The sequence below is a fragment of the Engystomops pustulosus genome, chromosome 1 (assembly GCF_040894005.1).
Source record: "Engystomops pustulosus chromosome 1, aEngPut4.maternal, whole genome shotgun sequence".
NCBI classification, from domain to species: domain Eukaryota; kingdom Metazoa; phylum Chordata; class Amphibia; order Anura; family Leptodactylidae; genus Engystomops; species Engystomops pustulosus.
The window spans coordinates 20520063-20539309 of record NC_092411.1 but is presented as its reverse complement, the minus strand read 5'-3'; the positions used below and the strand labels follow the sequence as shown (position 1 = coordinate 20539309).

Genomic DNA, 19247 nt, shown 5'->3' with positions numbered 1-19247 from the left:
TAATGTTCACGATATGTAATTTGACTATGTAATAAGCATTATATCACAGTTATACAAAAATGGTGGGAGTATCCCAATTTGTCATGTGATCACCTGTTGTATTTAAATATGGCCACCATTTCACTGTTTGAATGGCTTGAGAAAGGCTCTTGCAGAGCCGAAACGTCGCTGTCACAGTTGCTCACTATGGAATAAAGACACTTTTTTACTTTTATCTACAACGGAGTGCTGCCCGCTTTCTTTATACTAGATAGATAGATAGATAGATAGGAGATACATAGATATTAGATAGATAGATAGATATGAGATAGATATGAGATAGATAGATAGATATTAGATAGATAGATAGATATGAGATAGATAGATAGATAGATATGAGATAGATAGATATGAGATAGATAGATAGGAGATAGATAGATAGGAGATAGATAGATATTAGATAGATAGATAGATAGATAGATATGAGATAGATAGATAGATAGATATGAGATGTGAGATAGATAGATATGAGATAGATAGATAGGAGATAGATAGATATGAGATAGATAGATAGGAGATAGATAGATATGAGATAGATAGATAGGAGATAGATAGATAGATATTAGATAGATAGATAGATAGATAGATATGAGATAGATAGATATTAGATAGATAGATATTAGATAGATAGATATTAGATAGATAGATAGATAGATAGATATGAGATAGATATTAGATAGATAGATAGATATGAGATAGATATTAGATAGATAGATAGATATGAGATAGATATTAGATAGATAGATAGATATGAGATAGATATTAGATAGATAGATAGATAGATAGATAGATATGAGATAGATAGATAGATAGATATGAGATAGATAGATAGATAGGAGATAGATAGATAGATAGATAGATAGATAGATAGATATGAGTTACGACACGGCTGCATCACAGGGGAATGGAAATCTACTGACTTCCTGGCAGGTAATTTATAGCTACAGGTGGAAGTCTGTCCTGTGTCTCCTCCTGTCACCTGGCTGACAATACGAGCGCGGCATGGGCGGAATAATAGAAGGAATCTGCTGGTACCAGGAGGCTATAAACTTGGGGAGGTTTCAGGTGTATATGAACAGATATATATGAGGTAGGTAGATATGAAATAGATAGATAGATATATAGATATGAGATAGATAGATAGATATGAGATAGATAGATATGAGATAGATAGATAGATAGATAGATAGATATGAGATAGATAGATATTAGATAGATAGATATTAGATAGATAGATATGAGATAGATAGATAGATAGATATGAGATAGATAGATATGAGATAGATAGATATGAGATAGATAGATAGATAGATAGATAGATAGATGATAGATAGATATGAGATAGATAGATAGATATGAGATAGATAGATAGATAGATAGATATGAGATAGATAGATATGAGATAGATAGATATGAGATAGATAGATAGATAGATAGATATGAGATAGATAGATATGAGATAGATCGATAGATGATAGATAGATCGATAGATAGATAGATAGATAGATAGATAGATAGATAGATAGATAGATAGATCCACAAGTCTCTTCCTAATATTTTGGCTGATTTTTTTAAACTTTCCTGTGATATTACACAAAGCAGCAGTGTGTGTTTTAGGTTGTGTCTTCAAATACCCATCAATCAAAAGCTTCCAAAGACATCATGGCTGTCCCAAATTATTTAAAGGCATAGTAATCTTAGTGCATGTAAACTTTTGACTTTGCAGACAGTCATAAAAATGCCTTTAAAAATCTCCGTCATTATTCTGATTTCAGTTCAGTGAGAAAAATATCATATACGGCTATGTCTTTTTATATAATAAACCTGTATTGTGTTATATTCATTGTCAAATATGTGATATGAAGGGAGAGACTTATTAAAGGGGAAGACTGCTGTGTCTTAACGAGCCGGTAGTAATATGGGTGTAATATAACAAAGTCCTGAGCAGACCCCGTGTAATGTACACACAGGGAGGATTACAGACTGTATGGCTGCATATGGTGGTATATATATAGCGACACATAACTGGTTAATGTAGGAACTTATTATAACTTTTACAAGTGTTATGTATATGTGAACATGAGCCGGGGCCCTGTGTACACCTGTGCTCAGGACATATGGGGCCAATACTACACACATCATCAGCTACTGCTCCCCAATCTCTACAAAACACCCCACACACTACTACACTCCCTCCATACTACAGAAGGCCTCATTCACTACTTTAGACCCCATAAACTACCACCACATATTCACTACGATACACCTCATTCTCTACTATTCACTCCTTTTACCACTACACACCCTATTCACTAATACGTAGACCATTGTCTACTACACACCCGCTATTCACCACTATACACCCCCGATTCACTACTATACACCCCCGATTCACTACTATACACCCCCGATTCACTACTATACACCCCCATTCACTACTATAAACCCCCCATTCACTACTATACACCCCCATTCACTACTATACACCCCCATTCACTACTATACACCCCCCATTCACTACTATACACCCCCATTCACTACTATACACCCCCCATTCACTACTATACACCCCCCATTCACTACTATACACCCCCCATTCACTACTATACACCCCCATTCACTACTATACACCCCCATTCACTACTATACACCCCCCATTCACTACTATACACCCCCCATTCACTACTATACACCCCCCATTCACTCCTATACACTCCGATTCACTACTATACACTCCCCATTCACTACTATACACTCCCCATTCACTACTATACACCCCTCGATTCACTACTATACACCCCCCGATTCACTACTATACACCCCCCGATTCACTACTATACACCCCCATTCACTACTATACACTCCCCATTCACTACTATACACTCCCCATTCACTACTATACACTCCCCATTCACTACTATACACCCCCCATTCACTACTATACACTCCCCATTCACTACTATACACTCCCCATTCACTACTATACACTCCCCATTCACTACTATACACCCCCCATTCACTACTATACACCCCCCATTCACTACTATACACTCCCCATTCACTACTATACACCCCCCATTCACTACTATACACTCCCCATTCACTACTATACACCCCCCATTCACTACTATACACCCCCCATTCACTACTATACACTCCCCATTCACTACTATACACCCCCATTCACTACTATACACCCCCCATTCACTACTATACACCCCCATTCACTACTATACACTCCCCATTCACTACTATACACCCCCCATTCACTACTATACACCCCCCATTCACTACTATACACCCCCCATTCACTACTATACACCCCCCATTCACTACTATACACTCCCCATTCACTACTATACACTCCCCATTCACTACTATACACCCCCGATTCACTACTATACACTCCCCATTCACTACTATACACCCCCATTCACTACTATACACTCCCCATTCACTACTATACACCCCCTATTCACTACTATACACTCCCCATTCACTACTATACACCCCCCATTCACTACTATACACCCCCCATTCACTACTATACACCCCCCATTCACTCCTATACACTCCGATTCACTACTATACACTCCGATTCACTACTATACATCCCCCATTCACTACTATACACCCCCCATTCACTACTATACACCCCCCATTCACTACTATACACTCCCCATTCACTACTATACACCCCTCATTCACTACTATACACCCCCCATTCACTACTATACACCCCCCGATTCACTACTATACACCCCCATTCACTACTATACACCCCCATTCACTACTATACACTCCCCATTCACTACTATACACCCCCCATTCACTACTATACACCCCCCATTCACTACTATACACCCCCCATTCACTACTATACACTCCCCATTCACTACTATACACTCCCCATTCACTACTATACACTCCCCATTCACTACTATACACCCCCCATTCACTACTATACACCCCCCATTCACTACTATACACCCCCCATTCACTACTATACACTCCCCATTCACTACTATACACCCCCATTCACTACTATACACCCCCATTCACTACTATACACTCCCCATTCACTACTATACACTCCCCATTCACTACTATACACCCCCCATTTACTACTATACACCCCCCATTCACTACTATACACTCCCCATTCACTACTATACACCCCCGATTCACTACTATACACTCCCCATTCACTACTATACACCCCCATTCACTACTATACACTCCCCATTCACTACTATACACCCCCCATTCACTACTATACACTCCCCATTCACTACTATACACCCCCCATTCACTACTATACACTCCCCATTCACTACTATACACTCCCGATTCACTACTATACACGCCCCATTCACTACTATACACCCCCATTCATTACTATACACCCCCATTCACTACTATACACTCCCCATTCACTACTATACACTCCCGATTCACTACTATACACTCCCGATTCACTACTATACACCCCCCATTCACTACTATACACCCCCATTCACTACTATACACCCCCCATTCACTACTATACACCCCCATTCACTACTATACACTCCCCATTCACTACTATACACTCCCCATTCACTACTATACACCCCCATTCACTACTATACACTCCCCTTTCACTACTATACACCCCCGATTCACTACTATACACTCCCCATTCACTACTATACACCCCCATTCACTACTATACACTCCCCATTCACTACTATACACTCCCCATTCACTACTATACACTCCCCATTCACTACTATACACTCCCGATTCACTACTATACACCCCCCATTCACTACTATACACCCCCATTCATTACTATATACCCCCATTCACTACTATACACCCCCATTCACTACTATACACTCCCCATTCACTACTATACACCCCCATTCACTACTATACACTCCCCATTCACTACTATACACTCCCCATTCACTACTATACACCCCCGATTCACTACTATACACCCCCGATTCACTATACACCCCCCATTCACTACTATACACCCCCCCATTCACTCCTATACACTCCGATTCACTCCTATACACCCCTCATTCACTACTATACACCCCCCATTCACTACTATACACCCCCCATTCACTACTATACACCCCCCATTCACTACTATACACTCCCCATTCACTACTATACACCCCCCAATCACTACTATACACCCCCGATTCACTACTATACACCCCCCATTCACTACTATACAGCCCCGATTCACTACTATACACCCCCCATTCACTACTATACACTCCCCATTCACTACTATACACCCCCATTCACTACTATACACTCCCCATTCACTACTATACACTCCCCATTCACTACTATACACCCCCCATTCACTACTATACACCCCCATTCACTACTATACACTCCCCATTCACTACTATACACCCCCCATTCACTACTATACACCCCCGATTCACTACTATACACCCCCCATTCACTGCTATACACCCCCCATTCACTACTATACACCCATTCACTACTATACACCCCCCATTCACTACTATACACCCATTCACTACTATACACCCCCCATTCACTACTATACACTCCCCATTCACTATTATACACCCCCATTCACTACTATACACCCCCATTCACTACTATACACCCCCATTCACTACTATACACTCCCCATTCACTAGTATACACCCCCATTCACTACTATATACTCCCCATTCACTACTATACACCCCCATTCCCTACTATACACCCATTTCACTGCTATACGCTCCCCATTCACTCCTATACACCCATTTCACTACTATACATCCCCCATTCACTGCTATACACTTCCCATTCACTACTTTTCACCCATTTCACTGCTATACACCCAATTCACTAGAACACTTCCCATTCACTACTATACACTCCCCATTCACTACTATACACCCATTTCTCTGCTATAAACCCCCCATTCACTCCTATACACCCCCATTCACTACTATACACTCCCCATTCACTATTATACACCCCTATTCACTACTATACACTACCCATTCACTACTATACACTCCCCATTCACTACTATACACTCCCCATTCACTACTATACACTCCCCATTCACTATTATACACCCCTATTCACTACTATACACTACCCATTCACTACTATACACTCCCCATTAACCACTATACACCAATGTCAGTACTATACTCTCCCCATTCACTACTATACACACATTTCACTACTATACACCCCCCATTCACTACTATACACGCATTTCACTACTATACACTCCCCATTAACCACTATACCCCCATTTCACTACTATACACTCACCATTCTCTACTATTCACCCATTTCACTACTATTCACCCATTTCACCACTATACACTCCCCATTCACTACTCGATACCCATTTCACTACTATATACCCCCCATTCACTAATATTCACCCATTTCACTACTATACACTCCCCATTCACTACTATTCACCCATTTCATTACTATACACCCATTCTACTGCTACAACACCACATTCACTATTCCGCCATCCCTTTTGTTACTGCTACCCCAATTACTACTACAGAAACCCTTTAACTACTACACCCCACCATTAGCTACAAGAATCCCAATCATTACTACACCCCTGCTTTTTATTTCACCACCGACCCATTTGCTACTTGTACACAATTCATTAACCCATTTATTGCTACACCCCAGTTCACTAATTCACACATGCCATCCGACCCTATTCCCCACTTTTCACCTCATTGACTACAACTCCATACTCTACTGAATTCCCCATACACTACTATACCCCTTTGAATCCTACACCACCCCATTTACTCACTAGTACACCCTCTTTCACTACTCCATCAACCCATTCAATACTATATCCCAAATCAGTACTATTGACCCCACTAGCTACTACCCCATTTACTACCTTTCCTCTATTCACCGTTGTAGACCCACCCTCTTCTATACGCCCCCGTTCACCACTAGGTGCTACAATTCCTTCTATTCACTACTACACCCTTCACTCTGCCGTCACCTTGGTGTTTGTTTAGAACTAGATGAGACTCATTTGCTGCTGGTTCTCCCCTGTTTCTCCAGCAAATGACAAACAGTCCTAGCAAAACAATTTAGCAGAGGTCCTGCTGTATCTGGACTTTGTATGGCTGTTTCTGGTTAACAAAGGGGGGGGGGGGGATCTTTAGCTGGGGGTCTGCACTTATTCTACAACACTTTGCAGACACTGATTTCCCTGGCAATGTTTCTGTGATTTGGAGAGGAAGGGTTTGTCCCACCAAAGACGCTTATCCCCTTATCCATAGGATAGAGACGTATAAGTTTAATAAATAAAATAAATGTAAAATAACAAAATAAATGAAATACATAAAATAAATAATAATAATAATAAAATAATAGAATACGGCAAATTAAAGATAATAAATAAAATAATATCCAATAATATAATACTATAAATATAAAATAATAGAATAGGGTGATTGAAAGATAATAAATAAATAATAATAGAATATGGCGATTGAAAGATACTAAAATAATAACAAATAAAATAATAATAAACAATAATAATAAATACTTAATAAAAAAATAATAATAGAATGGCGACTGAAAGATAATAAATACAACAATAACAAATAAAATAATGATAAATAATAATAATAATTAAATAATAGAATATGGCGATTGAAAGAAAAAGATCGAAGAAAAATATAATAATAATAATAAATCATTAAAAAAAAATAATAGACTATGGTGATTTGAAGATAATAAATAAAATAATAACAAATAAAATAATAATAAATAATAATTATAATAATAATTATAGAATTTGGCGACTGAAAGACCCCTGAATCCTCCCTGTCAATGAATCGCACACGTGACCGCGCTCCATTCACTGATCATTGTTCTCGCACAGCCCCATAGATGTGAATGGAACACCACCACCTTTATAGGGGAGACCCCCGGGACAGGGAGGGGTCTGACCATGGATATTTTACCGAACAATCCTTATTAAAAAAAATGCATCTGCCATTATTGCACGGGGAGGGTTCATTTCCATCTCCCTTCTAGAAAAAATAATTAGAGGGGGATTTTTTAGTTAAAAATTCTACATCAAAATCCGTTGTTTGAATAAGCCCTAATATTTTTGATATGATACGACGGATGTTTTTGCATTAGTCCTGGATCCGTGATGACGACTTGTGACAGTGCTGCGGAGAAGGGACCGGGGAATACCAGGACGATCTGGTTGAGGAGCTGCAGTAACCTGATATCCCTACAGACGGCATCCGGGGGAGGCGGGCCTCATTAGCATATCCCCGCCCACACACCAACTCTTGTTTAGCTCTCCGTCAGCCTGACTCCACTCACTAGATCTGCACGTAGCCTGCTGAGTGTAGCTAACCCTACAGGGGTGAATTACTAGTGACCGGAGCAGGGGAATGAGTCAGAAGACTGGATTGCTTTGTCCCTGTGCAGGCTTGGAAGCAATCTGCTATTCTGCGTTCACCGCGCCATAGTCTCTGCTGCAACAAAAACTTCGATTTCTCCAAAAGGTCCGAATAGGTCGGTATGAGAAACCAGAAAACTCCTACAATCAGAGAGAATGTCTTCTACCCAGAGATAGAGCCCCTGTGCGACGACCCCGAGGCCACTTCCAGGCGTTCCGAAAAGAGCGATTCGGATAAAGCCGCGATGTGTATCATCAATAACGGACGACGACAGCCGACGTGCATCCCGCTGCAAGTCGGGGGCGTCCAAATCGATGAACGCTGCTTAGAGAACCTGCGAGACCGAGGTGAGTGCACCCATATCCGAATGGATTGATCCGATTTATCAAAAAGTTTCGAAAAGTTTTTTGTGGCTATTGGGTTTGCTTTAGGCTTCCTGAGGCTGAGGCTGAGTGTCCAAATTATAACCAAAAATTTAAATATATAAAAAACCTTATGGGGAAAAGGAGCGTGACAACAGCGGGGTCCTATATGGGACGCGACTAACGTGCAATGCGACTGCCGTTGCAAAGGGTGTATTGATTTTGGAATAACATATAGGAACGATTGTCGTAAGGCGAAGGGTGCGCAACTAGGACCCATAAGGCTGTGCCGACCATCAAATTTAATGTATTGTTATAGCTGATAAGGTTGACAAAGTAATAATTTGGATACAGGATTTTTCGGGGGTTCGGATGGCTTGTGATCTTACCTGTCGAACCCTAAATGCCATACATTTGTAACATCCCATCACCCCCAAAAAATAGCAACATTTTTACTATAAATGCAAAAACTGTGTCAATTATTGTGCAATTTGCACCCCAAAAATTAGTCAAGTAATATGATAAAATGAAAGAAGGGCCAACCCAAGTGAGGAGGGGGCGCATAATCAGTGGTGACACGGGATCCAATCACACGATACGACTTACGTGTAATGCGACCAATATGCGCCGAAAGCGTTGATTTAACGCAAACAGGATTTGACTTTGCACAATGGGTGTTGATCCTAAAGTATAAGATCCCTATGGGTTACACGGGGTAGAATAATCTATATGTGCAGTGTTAGGTTAGGCCTAGTAGGACTACAAGTCCCAGCTCTATATAGCTGTACTATATATAACAGCGGATATGAGGAAGCACTGAGAAAGTTCTAGAATGACGACCTATCTGCTATAAATTTACACCCGGATACCTTATCCCATCGGTGGGGGGGGAGTGAAAATAAATTACAGGGCCCTGTGCATGAAGAAAATTTAGGCCCCTTTGCTGAAATCAACAAATCACAGAGCGCCCCCTTCAGGCTCTCTATAGTAGAACCCTCAGTTATGTGACTGATTGTTCAATTGCAACAATGTATCGATTTGTGGAATCATCTAGTTGGCGGCTGCTGGTGCCTATAGACCACACCTGTGCTGGGCCTAGGTGAGGACGCTAGTGATCTGTGCCAGGGGGTGTAACCAGGAGGACGGCAGAAAGAAGTGAAACTTGTCAGACAGGGGAAAAAAAAATGTAACTTCAGATGTTTTGTGGAGCAGTGACCTACAATCAGTGGCGTAACTAGGAGAGGCAGGGCCCCATAGCAGATTTCTGCATGGGGCCCCCCTCCCTCTTAAAAATATTTATACATACACAGACGTTTATACAATGACACACACATAACATTCTACATTCACTTTTATGTACTCATTCACACATACATACGTATACACTCATATGCACACATTTAGGTACTCATATATACATTTATACACTAATACATACAGTTTATATGCATCAAAGTTTCATACATATTATTTATATACATACATCACATTCTTTTACATATACCCACTGTGTATACACATACATGCACTATAGAAACACCATATACACATACTGAATCTATATACAGCATACACACATACATACAGTATATACAGTGTATACATACATAATGCATATACATACAGCATATACACACATACACCATATACATATACTTATTTAAATGCATGTGTCTACATACAGCATATTACCACACATACACTATATACAGCATATACACACACAGTATACACATACTGCATATACATGCAGTATATACACAAATACATATGGTATATACACACACATACAGTATATACTTTACAGCATATACATAAATACAGCACATACATACGCACATACAGCACATAGGGACATACAGCACATAGGGACATACAGCACATAGGGACATACAGCACATAGGGGCATACAGCACATAGGCACATACAGCACATAGGCACATACAGCACATAGGCACATACAGCACATAGGGACATACAGCACATAGGGGCATACAGCACATAGGGACATACAGCACATAGGGACATACAGCACATAGGGACATACGGCACATAGGGACATACGGCACATAGGGACATACGGCACATAGGGACATACGGCACATAGGGACATACGGCACATAGGGACATACGGCACATAGGGACATACGGCACATAGGGACATACGGCACATAGGGACATACGGCACATAGGCGCATACGGCACATAGGCGCATACGGCACATAGGCGCATACGGCACATAGGCGCATACGGCACATAGGGACATACGGCACATAGGGACATACGGCACATAGGCACATACGGCACATAGGCACATACGGCACATAGGCACATACTGCACATAGGGACATACGGCACATAGGCACATACGGCACATAGGGACATACGGCACATAAGCACATACGGCACATAGGGACATACGGCACATAGGGACATACGGCACATAGGGACATACGGCACATAGGGGCATACGGCACATAGGGGCATACGGCACATAGGGGCATACGGCACATAGGGGCATACGGCACATAGGGGCATACGGCACATAGGGGCATACGGCACATAGGGACATACGGCACATAGGCGCATACGGCACATAGGCGCATACGGCACATAGGCGCATACGGCACATAGGCGCATACGGCACATAGGCGCATACGGCACATAGGCGCATACGGCACATAGGGACATACGGCACATAGGGACATACGGCACATAGGGACATACGGCACATAGGCACATACGGCACATAGGGACATACAGCACATAGGGACATACAGCACATAGGGACATACAGCACATAGGCACATACGGCACATAGGCACATACGGCACATAGGGACATACAGCACATAGGCACATACAGCACATAGGCACATACAGCACATAGGGACATACGGCACATAGGGACATACGGCACATAGGGACATACGGCACATAAGCACATACGGCACATAGGGACATACGGCACATAGGGACATACAGCACATAGGGACATACAGCACATAGGGACATACAGCATATAGGCACATACGGCACATAGGCACATACGGCACATAGGGACATACGGCACATAGGGACATACGGCACATAGGGACATACGGCACATAGGGACATACGGCACATAGGGACATACGGCACATAGGCACATACAGCACATAGGGACATACAGCACATAGGCACATACAGCACATAGGGACATACAGCACATAGGGACATACAGCACATAGGCACATACAGCACATAGGGACATACAGCACATAGGGACATACAGCACATAGGGACATACAGCACATAGGGACATACGGCACATAGGGACATACGGCATATAGGCACATACGGCACATAGGGACATACGGCACATAGGGACATACGGCACATAGGGACATACGGCACATAGGGACATACGGCACATAGGGACATACGGCACATAGGGACATACGGCACATAGGGACATACGGCACATAGGGACATACGGCACATAGGGACATACGGCACATAGGGACATACAGCATATAGGCACATACAGCACATAGGCACATACAGCACATAGGGACATACAGCACATAGGCACATACAGCACATAGGCACATACAGCACATAGGGACATACAGCACATAGGGACATACAGCACATAGGGACATACAGCACATAGGGACATACAGCATATAGGCACATACGGCACATAGGGACATACGGCACATAGGGACATACGGCACATAGGGACATACGGCACATACGGCACATAGGGACATATGGCACATAGGGACATACAGCATATAGGCACATACAGCACATAGGCACATACAGCACATAGGCACATACAGCACATAGGCACATACAGCACATAGGGACATACAGCACATAGGGACATACAGCACATAGGCACATACGGCATATAGGCACATACGGCACATAGGGACATACGGCACATAGGGACATACGGCACATAGGGACATACGGCACATAGGGACATACGGCACATAGGGACATACGGCACATAGGGACATACGGCACATAGGGACATACGGCACATAGGGACATACGGCACATAGGGACATACGGCACATAGGGACATACGGCACATAGGGACATACAGCATATAGGGACATACAGCACATAGGGACATACAGCACATAGGGACATACAGCACATAGGGACATACAGCACATAGGGACATACAGCACATAGGGACATACGGCACATAGGGACATACGGCACATAGGGACATACGGCACATAGGGACATACAGCATATAGGCACATACAGCACATAGGCACATACAGCACATAGGGACATACAGCACATAGGCACATACAGCACATAGGGACATACAGCACATAGGGACATACAGCACATAGGGACATACAGCACATAGGCACATACAGCACATAGGCACATAAAGCACATAGGGACATACAGCACACACTGCACATACAGCACATAGGGACATATGGCACATAGGGACATACAGCATATAGGCACATACAGCACATAGGCACATACAGCACATAGGGACATACAGCACATAGGCACATACAGCACATAGGGACATACAGCACATAGGGACATACAGCACATAGGGACATACAGCACATAGGGACATACAGCACATAGGCACATACAGCACATAGGCACATACAGCACATAGGCACATAAAGCACATAGGGACATACAGCACACACTGCACATACAGCACATAGGGACATATGGCACATAGGGACATACAGCATATAGGCACATACAGCACATAGGCACATACAGCACATAGGGACATACAGCACATAGGGACATACAGCACATAGGCACATACAGCACATAGGCACATAAAGCACATAGGGACATACAGCACACACTGCACATACAGCACATAGGGACATACAGCACACACTGCACATACATACAAACAGCACATACCTACATACAGCACAAACATATATTACATACAGCATACATACAATCTTACATATATAGGGACTTACATTCGGCGGGCGCGGACGGAGTCGGCCGGCCGGGCAACCGTGGAGGAAATGGACCGGCCAGGCGGCCGTGTCGAGGCTGGGCCGCGGATTGACAAGGCCGGCCTGGAGGCCGCAGAAGCATCGGTACGGCCGGGCGGCCGCCGATGGATTAGGCTGCAGGTCTGGCCGGGCAGCGACTGGGGCACAGATGGACAAGTTAGCCGGGCGGCCGTAAAAGGAGTAGGCCAAGCGGCCGAAAACAGACTGGGGCGGGCTACCGAGGGGGACTAGGCTGGCGGGCTGCTGGAGTCGTCGGGGCGGTCGCGCCAAAAGAAGTGGGCGGGCTGAGTGACTACAGGCCAAGTCCGGCGGCCTGCAGATAAGGTGGGCAGACAGGGACAGAGGGACGGCACAGGGGTCCGTATGACTGTACAAGGGCTGTCCCATCTTAGCTTTTCATCCCGGGCCCCTGTGCCGCCCGGGCCCCGTAGCAACCGCTACGGCTGCTACGGCTATTGTTACGCCACTGCCGGGCCCCTGTGCCGCCCGGGCCCCGTAGCAACCGCTACGGCTGCTACGGCTATTGTTACGCCACTGCCTACAATGGCAGGAATGCGGGAGCTGGATGTGGTATCTGAGCTATGAGCGTGGCCCCGGGACGCCTCTATCTCACATATTGAAGTGATTTTCCCATAAACATATACAATAGAGCAGAAAGTTTCGGATTCTCTTAAAGGGACAGCACAGATTTATGTACAGTTTATTTACATACGATGTGATGTCATCGGGTGGCGCGTGACTGTACTGACCCCCCGTGTCCTGTACAGCAGCTTGTGATGATTAGGCGAGAGGGTGGGAGTTGCAAATATGAAAATCTTTGAGCTCTTGCTTGTCAGAAGTGCCATTGTCTGCATCAAGTGCAACTACAAGGGAGCTACTGTCTGGGCAGGGGTGGAACTTGAAGCCCCTGGGCCTCAATGCAAAATCTTTAAATGGGTCCTGGTCTGCCAAAGTGCCCCCCTTACCCCCCATGATGTCCCCTGGGACAGGGTGTGACTCCTACTTATGTATCTGCAGTACATAAAAATCATAAGTTCCGAAATCATAAGGCCTCCACTAACCTCTCACACTGCTGTGCTCTCTCTGCAGCCAATTTTAAGTATGGGCCCTGGACAGATGTGTAATCAGACCTTTGTGTATATTGTCAGATATATGGATTTATATTCCTGGATTGTATCTTTTTCAAGTGCACTGGCCATATCCTCACACTGCTGTGCTCTGTGTTCTCTGCCGCCACTGTTCTTGTTTTGTCCCTGAAGAGATGTGTAATCATGACTGTTTTAGTAGCAGCAGGACTGTGAAATATGGATTTATATTCCAGTACCGTACTGTAGTTTTTCAAATGCACTGTGGGAAGTGTCCTCACTCTACATTAAACTGTTCCCCATCCTCTCTACTCTGACTGCTGTAATATCCAACCAGCAGCCTGCCACAAGTGTACAGCACAATTAGAAAAGCTACAATCCTGGAATATATATCCATATTTCACAGTCCTGCTGCTACTAACAACATACACAAATTTATGATTACATATCTCTCCAGGGACAATAGCTAAACTGTCTGCAGAACACAGAGCACAGCAGTGTGAGGACACACCTCCAGTGCACATGGAGAAGATGCAATCCTGGAATATAAATCAATATTTCACAGTTCTGCTGCTACTAACAACATACACAAATGTATTATTACATATCTCTCCAGGGACAATAGCTAAAAATGTCTGCAGAACAAAGAGCACAGCAGTGTGAGGACACACCTCCAGTGCACTTGGAGAAGTTGCAATCCTGGAATATAAATTAATATTTCACAGTTCTGCTGCTACTAACAATATACACAAAGGTCTGATTACACATCTCTCCAGGGACAACTCCTAGCACTGGCTGCAGTCCATGGTGTCACCTGCTGACAGGTTCCCTATCACTATAGATATCCCCATTTGGTACAGAGGTTGGGGCACTCCCATGTTCACGTGCCAGGCAGATGGGATGATAACCTTGTATGGTTCACTGTGTCACTAGGACATGGCAGCTCCTTCATCTCTTATCTCCCTCCACACGTGCAGGATCGGAGGCTGTGCTATAAACCTGCTGGGGCCACATGGAGGCAGCTGGCGGTGTCATCATGAAGCTGTAGCTGGTGGAGTTGGGTTACGGGCAGCTGACAGTATGATGTCTCCGTACATCTCATTAACCTACATGGCGTTAGATTACAAGGTCAGCGCGGAGGCCTCCCCGCCACACATACACTTTCCTATTATAACTTGGCGCCTTCAGATTTGTTGTCTGTCCCACATCCGTGTAAAGTTGTCTGGGGGTTAGAAAAACGAAGGATGTGCTGTTGTTCTATAAAATAGCGCCACCTTTCTCCATAGGCTGTGCATGGCATTGCAGCTTTGCCTCAATACTGCAATAACTGATGCTTTCTACTGGCTCTAGTTTTACGTAATAAGTGTAAGGCTTCATGTACACAACCGCATGCAATTTTAGGACCACTAGGACATTGGCGCTATTGTATAATTTGCACAGGGGCACATTCACTAAAGGCCGTGCAACTGTTTTCTGCCCTGAAGGAGACGTCCGCTGCTCTGTCTGATCGTGCGCCAGATTTATCATGCAAAGTCAGACAGAAATGTGTTGCACGCCCCATGTTAAAGGCGCCCCCTGCACACTACACGGGTAACTGCACATACCACTGCACTACACAGGTAACTGCACATACCACTGCACTGTTCTTAGTAAATGAGCCCCACAGCGTTTGTGCGGCTTGTACAGCACACATTTACAGTCATATGCATGAGGGCCGTAAGAAAAGTTCTCCAACTTTCTAATAGACTTTATGTAACAAACCAGTGGCAGCTGCTGATGTGTTTAGCTCACAGAGCATTGTCTAGACTGGATACAATTGTCTCCACCTCTCTATATACAGGGTTATTGCCTCTAATCTAGACAATGCTCTTTGAACTAAACACAGCAGTTGCACAGATCTCTCTGCTGGTTTGTTATAATGGATCCGCCTGGAGTGCAGGCTGTTTAGCTCACAGAGCATTGTCTAGACTGGATACAATTGTCTATTGTATCCTTTCTGGACAATGCTGAGCTTAAAATACACTGTAACAAACCAGTAGAAAGATCTGTGCAGCTGCTGCTGATGTGTTTAGCTCAGAGAGCATTGTCTAGACTGGATACAATTGTCTCCACTTCTCTGGACTAGGTATGTACAGGGTTACTACCTCTGAATGCAGACAATTGTATCATTACTGGACAATACGGAGATAAAGATATACACTGTAACAAACCAGCAGAAAGATCTGTGCAGCTGCTGCTGATGTGCTCAGCTCACAGAGCATTGTCTAGACTGGATACAATTGTCTCCATTCAGAAGCAGTGACCCTGTACATAGCTCGTCCTGCTCTCAGCTGAGAAGTGGTGACAATTGTATCCAGTCTAGACAATGCTCTGTGAGCTAAACAGCCTTGGTTTTCAGACTGATACATTGTAGCAAACCAACAGAGAGATCTGTGCAGCTGCTGCTGATGTTACAATAATAGCTAAGTAACAACCACAATGTGACCGTAGATAGCTGCAGGGACATCTGAAGATAAAGTCATTGCTGAAGGATTAACCACATTGTTACCTGCTTATCCAGGGGTAAATATTGACTCCTGGTGACTATTGGTGGGGGGTCAAATATTTGTGTTTGTGTTTAGTGCATTGTGTTGCAGTTATCCAGCTGAGAAGAGTTGCCAGCATTACCTGATAGATGGGGTCCGACCTATGGAAGGTCACCGCACATAAATTACACCATAGACAAGCCCCTACCCCCACCAGGGGCCATCTCAAGAAAGAGACTCTGAGTATTACACAATTGTGTGATATTATTATGTGGCTATTATATAGCAGTACTGAGCTTCCCCTAGAGGTGGCTGTATATACAGTATGTAGTAATCTCCTGAGCTCCTCCTAGAGGTGACTGTATATACATTATGTAGTAATCTCCTGAGCTCCCCTAGTGGTGGCTGTATATACAGTATGTAGTAATCTCCTGAGCTCCTCCTAGAGGTGACTGTATATACAGTATGTAGTAATCTCCTGAGCTCCCCCTAGTGGTGGCTGTATATACAGTATGTAGTAATCTCCTGAGCTCCTCCTAGAGGTGACTGTATATACAGTATGTAGTAATCTCCTGAGCTCCCCTAGTGGTGGTGTATATACAGTATGTAGTAATCTCCTGAGCTCCTCCTAGTGGTGGTGTATATACTGTATGTAGTAATCTCCTCAGCTCCTCCTAGTAGCGGCGGTATATACAGTATGTAGTAATCTCCTGAGCTCCCCCTAGTGGTGGCTGTATATACAGTATGTAGTAATCTCCTGAGCTCCCTCTAGTGGTGGCTGTATATACAGTATGTAGTAATCTCCTGAGCTCCTCCTAGAGGTGGCTGTATATACAGTATGTAGTAATTTCCTGAGCTACTCCTAGTGGTGGCTGTATATACAGTATGAAATAATCTCCTGGGCTGCCCCTAGTGGTGGCTGTATATACAGTATGTAGTAATCTCCTGAGCTCCCCCTAGTGGTGGCTGTATATACAGTATGTAGTAATCTCCTGAGCTCCTCCTAGAGGTGGCTGTATATACAGTATGTAGTAATTTCCTGAGCTACTCCTAGTGGTGGCTGTATATACAGTATGAAATAATCTCCTGGGCTGCCCCTAGTGGTGGCTGTATATACAGTATGTAGTAATCTCCTGAGCTCCTCCTAGAGGTGGCTGTATATACAGTATGTAGTAATTTCCTGAGCTACTCCTAGTGGTGGCTGTATATACAGTATGAAATAATCTCCTGGGCTGCCCCTAGTGGTGGCTGTATATACAGTATATAGTAATCTCCTGAGCTCCTCCTAGTGGTGGCTGTAAATACAGTATGAAGTAATATCCTGAGCTCCTCCTAGTGATGGTGTACATACCGTATGTAGTAATCTCCTAAGCTCCTCCTAGTGGTGGTGTATATACAGTATGTAGTAATCTCCTTAGCTTCCCCTAGTGGTGGCTGTGTATACAGTATATAGAAATATCCAGAGCTCCCCCTAGTGGTGGTTTATATACAGTGTGTAGTAATCTCCTGAGCTCCTCCTAGTGGTCGCGTATATACAGAATGTAGCAATTTCCTTGGCTCCCTCTAGTGATGGATGTATTTCCAGTATGTAGCATTTCCTGAGCTCCCCTTAGTGGTGGTGTATATACAGTATGTAGTAAATCTCCTGAGCTCCCCCTAGTGGTGGCTGTATATACAGTAAGTAGTAATCTCCTGAGCTCCCCCTAGTGGTGGTGTATATACAGTATGTAGTAATCTCCTGAGCTCCCCCTAGTGGTGGT

At 43.7% G+C, this 19247-nt stretch overlaps 1 protein-coding gene across 3 annotated transcripts in view; it reads left to right on the top strand.

Annotated features, from left to right (window-relative positions):
- The first annotated feature begins 8399 nt into the window (after positions 1-8399).
- Positions 8400-19247, top strand: part of RANBP3L (RAN binding protein 3 like) — a 34520-nt gene continuing 23672 nt past the window's right edge. The window contains exon 1 of one of the 3 annotated variants that reach the window (XM_072135054.1): positions 8400-8842. In XM_072135054.1, coding sequence (XP_071991155.1) covers positions 8617-8842 — 226 coding nt within the window. In that variant the 5' untranslated portion in view covers positions 8400-8616. The remainder of the gene's footprint in view (positions 8843-19247) is intronic. The other 2 variants (XM_072135045.1, XM_072135036.1) reach the window with 2 other exon arrangements.